Below are 9,185 nucleotides of genomic sequence, written 5' to 3'. Positions count from 1 at the left end.
TACCGAAAATTTTGGTAAGGTAAAGGTATGACTTTTTCGCATACCGTATTTATGGTAAGGTATACGATATGGTGGTTTCAGTAAGGTATACCGTACCTACCCACCCCTAATTTTTATACGTTTTTGCTTATATCAATGATACAGTAGATAAAGATTTCATACAATTTCTAATAAACAGAAGATTTTTTTTTTATGAATAATTGTGGGATTTTCTTTCCTTTTTCTAACTCATCTGTTTATTAGAAATGATTCCACTTTTAATTTGGGAAAAGGGGCGGTGAGGATCGAATCCCAAATTTCTTTATTTACGCATGGAAGGTTATCACTTGAATATCCATAAAGGGATGCATAATTTGTTATTCTAAATTCTTGATAAACTAAAAAACATAATGTAAAATGTTCCCTGGTATTACCATTATCACTTCTCCAATTATGTGAATGCATTGATATCTTCTTCTTGCTCTTAAAACTCAACACATGTCTTCAATATCTCTACCACCATTCTTCTTCTCCGGCGATCCTGAACCTCTTCATCACAAACGCACGCGCAGAGACGGATATGGATTCGAACACGGCAAGACTAGAACGGCAAAGTAAAGAAACAATGAGTGATGAAGCAATGGCTCAAATGCTTTTTACAAGATGCATCAAGAAAGCAATTACCTAATCCGCGTCTGAAGAGAGACGCCAGCTAATGCCTCCGACCAAGTTGTTCAGGGCATGAGACGCCACAGGCACAACGATACTTGACGACAAACTTGTCGTGTAACCGTACACAACCCCAACAAAAGTTGCCCTGCCAAAGGTTTCAAGAACAACATCCAACTTATAGACCAGTCTGCGTGTTCCCAGTTATCGTTCAAGCATAAAAGCATCGAGTTTGTAAAGGTTCGTGTGTGAATGTACCAGACTGCAAATGAATATTTCCTGCCACTTCCGAGGTGCAGGACACCGAATAGTGCTGCAACCGCGAAGATACTCATCCAGTTAACGCCAAAGAGAGGCATTAATGCCCCACGGAAGAGAAGTTCCTGCTCGATCCCCAAATAGAGAAAAGCTGTCACTATTTACCTATCTCCAGGCTAACATCATGTAAAGAGGCGACAAGATTCTACCTCACTGATTCCAGGTAAAAATGCTACGACCAAGTAATCGAGAGGCTCCAAGGAAGTAAGAACCTGCAGTTCAAGAAGAAACGCATCGGCAGTTCCAATTAATGCTCCTTTCAGGCTGTTGATCACAAATTTATAGGCCGTAACTGAGAGAGCTAGCCGAGGGATCAAGACAAGTTTCCGGATATGACTTGTTGTAGAAACGAAGCAATGGACTAATGAATGTACCTGCTGATTAGCTGCTTTACTAGACTCGGCAAAATCTGGCCATATCTTCAGTAGCAAGAGACGACATGATGATACCAGGATTACTGATCCTATAATCAGCCCGAAATGCCATGACTCGACACTAACTGCACAAAATGCAGGGTTTTGAGTTAATTGCTGATGAGGGCTACCCTTCGTATCACCTATTCAATCTGGAAGAGGGCTACCCTTCGTGAACTACACTAGCAAAGGCTTTCCGATAACTATGTAGGTCTATTTATAGTACAGTCATCTACACGGGCATAAATGTGTTTACTTCTAAAAATCATCATACATGCTTAAACCCTGACTGTCATCAGCCACGTCCACCAAAATGCATATCATAAACGATAAACTCTACTGCCCCTGGTACATTTACTATGTTCAACACGATGCATATGAAAAAGAGTGACAATCAATCTTACAAGTTATATCCTCGGAACAGTCAAGAACAGGCGACCCCTCTCCCGACACAAAATGAGAAACCTACAATCCAAACCATAAGATGAGTCCATCTACGAGCACATCAACAAAATGCACACAATTCTCAAGTATCCAATTTTAGCAACCGAAGCATGATCAAAGCACCAAAAGAAATGATCTCTGGCTAATCAACTTACGAGGAGTCCACCACCAGCGATACGAACACTCAAGATTTTCCTCAGGACAAAATAAAATGTACTCACATCACAGTATTCTCACTTCAAGAAAGCGTAGATGCGCATTAACAAAATGCACACATTCTCAAGCTATCTAATTTTAGTAACCGAGCCACGATCAATGATGCACCAAGAGAAATGATCTCAAGCTAATCAATTTACGATGAATCCACCAACCATATGAACTCTCGTATCAAACATTATACGGGGTCCATCGAAACAACTAAACCACATGAGTTTGATAGTGTTTTTTTGAAACTAACAGAATGAAATGTACCTGCCTAATTAAAACCCCCAAAGCAGCTATGGAAAGAGAAGTGAAAGTGCAGGCTTGAAGCACACTACTCCTTGATGGGACCAAAACTGAAGCTTGAGCTTCATTAATTTCAGAAGACATCTTATCTTCATCTACACCTTCAGTTTCATCTAAAACCCCCTGCTTCTCCTTTTGCATTTTCTGTCGTTTTCTCAACTTTTTGACGTTATTCTGACCAGCCAAAGCTTTTGTATAACCTCCATGTCTCTTTACAGATGAAAATAAGCAATAAAAAAGGAGTGTTTGAATAATCAGCAGCGAGAAAGGGTCAGAAGAATTGGAAACTCACATAGTGTAATTTGGTGGGACAAATATGTAGTATATCTCTACCTGATAGTACAATTTGAAGAGCATATCAAATTCTTGAACAAGAGTGGTGAGTGGTGATAAAGAGAAGTTAGTTACCCAGGAATCGGGAAGGAGGCAACTTTTGAAGATGAGGAGATAGCCCAAGGCAGCAGCTTCTGTTGAGCAAATCCATTCTCTAATTAATTCTATTCGTTTTTTTGTTTGGAATTTCTCAGTGGCTCAAAATATGCGGTATAATATTATGCGGTGTTCAATCAACTGCACTACCACAAATGTTGTACTTACAAAATTACCAATTTTTTGTTTGATAATTTAATGCACTATATTAAAATTCACCACTTTCAAGATTCCAAACTACACAAATTTCATTTTTTTATTACAATAAATTACTAAAGTATTGTTGATTTATTAAATTTATATACAAGTGATTCAATACCATGTCGAAATCATAATATACTGAAATCTTGATTTTTTTTGATACGGTAATTATTTTTATTTTTTATTTTTATCCCAAATAGAAGTAGAGCTAATTTGAACGCTCAGCAAATAAGAGAACAAATAATAAGTTAGAAACCATAAATGTATATATAAAAGTGGAATTTTGGTAAAAATAATAAAAATGTCATTATGAATAATGGCAGTTTTAATTCATGTAATAATTGACGGAAGTGGATTATAGGAGTTTTATTTGGAATAGTGGCTATTGATTACAATTGGAAGTGGACCTTTTATTTTAGTGGGAGTAGTGGCTCTTAATTAGTCATGGAATATGGTAGGACGGTTAAACACTTGTCCATAAAAGGGACTATAATTTGATTTAGTTTGTTTCAATTGTTAACTTTGTCGAGTTGTTTATTCTTCATTTTCCATGATAGGTAATCAAAATTACTGCCGTTGAATTTTGACAAAAACTTCAAAGTGAATTAATTAGTAGTTGCATTGTTGGTTGCGATAATTTTCATGCTTTCAGTCACTAATTGTGTTTGGTCATTTTCTTTGTGTTTTTTCTTTTCTTCTCTTATATGTCTGTGCTTTTTAATTATGTATGTGCCTTCTTTCAGGGATTCTACTTCCAGCACAATTGATATGACACCAGAAGAAAGAAAAGAGCAACAGAAAAGGGAGGAAGCTTTGCACGCCAGCAGTCTCCGTATTCCTCGAAGGTATGATTTGTTCTGTCATCTAAATTTGTTTTGTTGTCCTTTGATTGTGTCGGGTTTAATGCAAAAATGTCTTATCCAGGCCACCATGGAATGCTAAAATGTATGCAGACGAGGATGTCTCTTCCTTGAGAAGAATCACCCCAGACACGCAAAAAGGCAGATCAGATGAGGCAGCTGGAGAGGTTCAATGTTGCAGGTGGTGAGGTTGCGATCGATGATGGGCTCGACATTAGGGGTGGCCGAAGGTGACGACCTTCTCAGCCAGGGAGAAGATGATGACACCGATCTCCACTCCACAGAAGGTGCAGAGCTCGCTGGCCTGCTTGAAGAAGCTGACTTGGTGGTGGTTTTTGTTCCCCATGCTAGGCTTCTTTGCCATGGTGTGTTGTTGGTTGCGTGATGAGAGATAGTGGGAGGTTTGTGTTGATTTTTTTAGAGAGAATTGAAGAATATATATAGGATTGTGGGATGGAGAGCTGGAAATTTGGATATAATGATTTTGATTATTGTGTGGATTTTGTTTTTCTGGTGAGTTTGTGTTTTAGTTTTCGTTATTGAATGTTGATTAATTGATCAATCGTTGTTTTGGAATTTGGAGCACAAATCAATCTCATATGTATGTTCCACCGTTAGTAATAATCTATTTATAAAGATTTAAAAAAGTAGTATGTAAAATTTTTAATATGCAAATCCAATATACTAACAAATGTGTGTATAATATTAGCGAAATAATAAATTAAATATAAAATTTCATCAAAATTTTATCACAACAAATTGGTGAAACATGTAATGGGATTGAGAAATGTATAAAAGTGGTGATTTAATTACCTACTTTTATAACTTATGAGATGAACCAAAAATCAATTAAGAAATTATGATTTAATTGACTAATCATAAAATAGATATAAATAATTTAATTAAACTATCATAATGTTAATAATAATATGTATGTATATTTTTGCCAAAATCACGAATCTATATATTTGTGTGTTTTTTTTCTTTGTTTGATTTTATATATTTTTAATAATTATTTTTTATTTTATATATTTATGATTTCAGATTTCATATAATGATATTTTTATGAATTTAAAAATTATTTTACATTATAAAATAAGTTGAAATAAAAGAAAATGGGTCGTGGGTGATACTAGTAATAATAAAACGAGTAGTATAATAAACGGAAAATAATTAACTAGTATAAAAAGAATACAAGAAAGAAATGATAGTAAATGATTAAATTCTATCCTACGTAGAAATAGTCAAACAATTAATAAAGTAGGATTATAACAAAAAGAATAGCCAAAGAAGCCAAAAGCAACAAAAATACAATAAAGAATAGCCAAACGATATCGCGCCTTAATTACTGTATGTCTGTATCACAAGGGAGCATTTTACCACTAGGCTATTCATAGTTTTGGGGATACAATTGTACCCCTGGTTCTTAATTGCATCCGCCACGTGCTTGAACTCAGTGGACACCGGCTCACAAGTCTGCTCTCTTGCTGAGTTCACACGGTTTCACTCACTCTCTGGAAGTACCCGTCAATGGTGAAGATGGCTGAGCTCACGGGGCATACCTCTCGAGTTTGCATCACTTGAACCGCATCAGATGATTTTGGTTGAGACTTGAGACACACCACACCTCATATATCTTTGTATGTACATATCTGTTTTAAAAGAGTGAAAATCATATACATGTGCCTGCTTGTTGGATTAGTCACCCATTGTGACAATCATAAACTTGTATCTAAACTATCAACAATATATCTCTTTATTTAGAAAAAAGGATGTCAGTCAACTTTGGCTGGATTCTGCAACTTAAAAGTGGTATTCAAAATTACAAATTTTACTAACTCTAGTAATTTTCTATCGGAGTTTATCTTGATACGTACTACTATTTTATCTAGGAAATCGAACACCATATTACATTTTGCAATGGAAGTTACTTAATACTTAGTATTTATCAACATATGTAACGCAGTTATTTGATGAATTGCATATTTCATTGATTATATTGAGATGGAATTTAAATATCCTCAGCCTTGTTTTTCAGTTGGTGATGGTGACATACTTGCTCGGTTTCTTGCACTCTCCTGAGCATTGTTTTAACTTTTAAATATACTCTTCTAAGCCTTGTTTTATATATACTTGCTCGGTCCTCATGGTTGTGTTGAAGATACACTGGGGATATTTATTTCCTTTGATCTTTGATGTGCATCATTCATATGTTTTGAAAGCAACACGCAACTCCAATTCGAGACCATAAGCACAGCCAGCACATGGTTGTTAAACTTATACCTAGTGTATTAGAGAGAGCTCACAACAAAAGAAAAAGATTTCTCCATAAAAGCTTCCTACTTTTGAAAAATTTACTATTGAAATGTGAAATTTTGCCTTGAGATCAGCTTTTGTTGCAAAAGGTACAGATGATATGTTCCTTTAGCAATTCCATCCTCTTGTAAGTGATTCAACATTGTTGTGTAATTTAACAATATTGCACAGAGTTCTTTACATGGATGGGTGCACGGTTGCTAAGCCTGCAGCTCATTGGCTCATTGAGACATGTATGTTGTAAATCATAGTACATTGTAACTAAACTATCAAGAATATATGTCTCATAAATTTATCTTTACGTCAAAGAAAAGTTGTTTCTTATGTTAATGTAAGAAATGAAGGATGAATCAAACTTTGATTTGCTGCATCATTGTTGTTGTCTATCCTGTTGAAGCGGAAATGGGGGAGAGCTGGCAAGGGAACTAGCTCAGCAAAGGATTCCCAATAATGACTTCACACCCTGATCCATGTCCATTAATCAGGTTCACTAGGTCTTGTCACTTTACCCTCTTCATTGTGTATTCCCAATAATTACTGTATGATTTAATAAAGTTGACACCACCTCGGCCCGTAAAACGGCAATATGCGGATCCTCCTCCTCATACTCGTACTCATCCTCGTCCTCGTCCTCGTCCTCGTCCTTCTCGCCGCCTCCAACACCGCTTTCATCCGCTCCGCCCCCCTTCTCGCCTTCACTAATTCCGCCTCCCACTCCGCTTGCCTCAATCCTACCGACTCCGCTAACCTAAGGACCTTGACTGCTTTGTGCATTTTTTGAGTTCACCGGTTATGGTTATGAGAGAATACGGATTACTATGTGGTAGTTCAGCCTATTTAAATGAGTAACATGTGTCCCATTTAACAATTATGGAATTAAAATTTCCACGCAAATACGGGAAAAATGCAATCATTTAAAAAAAATTAAAAAATAGCGGACGTCCCCCGCACATCCGCGGACTTCCGGTGTCCGCCGGGCTCGTCCGCATCCGCACCTCCGCGGACTTCCGGTGTCCGCCGGGCTCGTCCGCATCCGCACCTCCCACGCCTAATGGCAGATGTCCCGCGTGGACTTCTCGCAAGGCGGTCCGACATCCGCCATTGCGGATGCTCTTAAGCAATTTATCAAATTAATTTAATCATCAAAATTGTATACTGTATTTTATTATACGCATAAAATCATAGATATATTTTTACATTGAGAAAAGAAAATTAGAAAAATATATCTACAAAATTTATAACGACCGAAACTTTTTTAAAAAGAGTGAACTTCAAAAATAGTCCTTGGACTATGGGTTTATCTCGCTCATAGTCCCTGGATTTTAAAAATATCCTCAGACAACCCTGGACTAAACCTTTATCTCGAAAATTGTCATTTTTCACTGTTTTGGGTTGAAAATACATTTTTTAGGGGTTTTGGGGGGTTTGGGCAATTTGGTCTTTTTACACTTTTAACATTTTAAATCTGATATTATTTCAGTTACGTACTAAATTTGATATTATTTCAAAATTATCATTCTTCTTCCCTTTTGTCATTCTTCACTTTGTTTCTTTATTTCAGTATTAGATTTAATTTTATAAAATTAAATTTTAAATTTTGATTTTTAAATGTCAATGAATTTTTATTAATTATTAAAATTACTAGTATTAAATATTAATAGTTTTAATCAATATTTGATATTGTCTAATATTAAATCAATATGGTATCTTATTGATTTTTAAAATTAAATTTTAATTTTTGATTTTTAAATTTGTAGTACCTTATTAGTATATGACCGAATGAGACTGTTAAAACCATCAAAATCGGGTTAAAACCGTTTTAAAAAATGACATAATTGTTAGTATAAGACCGATTGTGATCCGAATTAAAATATTCAGGATGCAAAAATTCAAAAGATAAAGTATAGGACCAAAATCATAAAATGACATATATTCCGGACCAGTTTTGGCCTTTAATCATTTTAGTTTATAGTTTTGTTACATAAACAATAATTTAGAAATATGAATCAGATTATATTATGAGTAGAAAAATTGTTGCATGCATAATTACCCATGCTGATCTATGCATGCATGCAACCGTGCGATAGTAGCTATCATCTAAATAAGCCGAGTTGGATCGAATAACTGCACGTGACACATCCTAGCTGACATGTTGAGGTGGCGATGACGTGGCGAGGACGTGGAAAGTAAGGAAGGCGCGAAGAGTGTGAGACGCGTGATATTAAAAAGGGGACCACAGTCATTCTCTACGTGTGTGTCGAGTATTGTTGTTATTGTGCTGAAGATCGTGGATCTAAGGCAAAGGCTCTGTTTTCATTTCGCAATTCTGTATCGTTTCCGTTGATTACTTCATAATATAGTTCATATTGCTTTGATTCTCAAATTATACTTGTCATTTTGTGTTCGTTGTTGCGTTATTTTGGGTTGCATTGAGTGTTGCAAGCTAAGATAGGGAAGTCTAGAGGAAAAAGCGTAACAAAAATTGTATAAATTCGTATAGTTTTTATAACAGAATAATTTAACTAAAATTCATGATTTTAAGAATATTTTATTCCAAGTGCACTTTTAAGACCAATCTGCAAGATAAGCGAATGTTGTAGTGCTAAAAATTCATAACTACTACTCCTAGTTAGATTCAAACTCATGGAGTATAAACGATTAATTACTTACAAAATTACTATGTTTGTTCAAAATTTAATTTGTTCTACATCTTTCAAAATTTGAATGCCAAATCACGAAATTTTAAAAAAATCTCTATTGTCCCATCATAACTGTTTTTGGGGAGAGGAGGACAATTCGATACGGAGTAAACTGGTGCTTAGAGTTACCAATGAATAATTAAAAAAATGTGTTTTAACGAGATAAAATAGATGACTATTCACTAAACAACATCGTTTAAATTCTAGAAAGTATTTTTTTTTTTTTAAATAATAAAACATACGTATTTCATCAAAATGGGTCAATTGAGTTTATTTTTAACCTTGTGATGTGTTCTTCAAATTTTAAAAATCCCAAGCTGGACATTGCCAACATTGAATGAAACAATTAC

General features: G+C 35.3%; 1 protein-coding gene across 3 annotated transcripts; it reads right to left on the bottom strand.

The window, feature by feature from the left end:
* Positions 1–278: 278 nt before the first annotated feature.
* Positions 279–2,891, bottom strand: LOC125212057. 3 transcript variants are annotated; one of them, XR_007174606.1, is made up of 9 exons: positions 2,739–2,891; positions 2,623–2,663; positions 2,295–2,540; positions 1,784–1,844; positions 1,341–1,465; positions 1,116–1,178; positions 907–1,031; positions 664–825; positions 279–580 (listed from the first exon to the last, which is right to left on the bottom strand). XR_007174606.1 is itself a non-coding variant. In XM_048112091.1 (9 exons), the coding sequence occupies exons 1-8, from the start codon at positions 2,812–2,814 to the stop codon at positions 664–666; spliced, it is 870 nt and encodes a 289-aa protein (XP_047968048.1). In that variant the 5' UTR covers positions 2,815–2,888; the 3' UTR covers positions 279–580. The 3 variants fall into 3 exon arrangements, 2 of the variants coding, with proteins under 2 accessions (XP_047968048.1, XP_047968051.1); XM_048112091.1 differs by having other exon boundaries at positions 664–796; positions 2,739–2,888; XM_048112094.1 differs by lacking the exon at positions 2,623–2,663 and having other exon boundaries at positions 664–796; positions 2,664–2,844.
* Positions 2,892–9,185: the final 6,294 nt, after the last annotated feature.

Source organism: Salvia hispanica, chromosome 3 (assembly GCF_023119035.1).
Source record: "Salvia hispanica cultivar TCC Black 2014 chromosome 3, UniMelb_Shisp_WGS_1.0, whole genome shotgun sequence".
In the NCBI taxonomy this organism is placed as follows: Eukaryota; Viridiplantae; Streptophyta; class Magnoliopsida; order Lamiales; family Lamiaceae; genus Salvia; species Salvia hispanica.
The sequence above is the reverse complement of the archived record's forward strand: the minus strand, read 5'-3'. Positions and strand labels throughout refer to the sequence as shown.

What these genes read in the sequence shown, in the direction of transcription:
- LOC125212057 (XM_048112091.1), bottom strand. Translation starts at nt 2,814, where the DNA reads ATGGATTTGCTCAACAGAAGCTGCTGCCTTGGGCTATCTCCTCATCTT. An exon ending in CTGTTCCGAGGATATAACTT is followed by an intron (nt 1,466 to 1,783) that starts GTAAGATTGATT and finishes CATTTTGTGCAG; the next exon opens with TTAGTGTCGAGTCATGGCAT. An exon ending in TTTTACCTGGAATCAGTGAG is followed by an intron (nt 1,032 to 1,115) that starts GTAGAATCTTGT and finishes GGGATCGAGCAG; the next exon opens with GAACTTCTCTTCCGTGGGGC.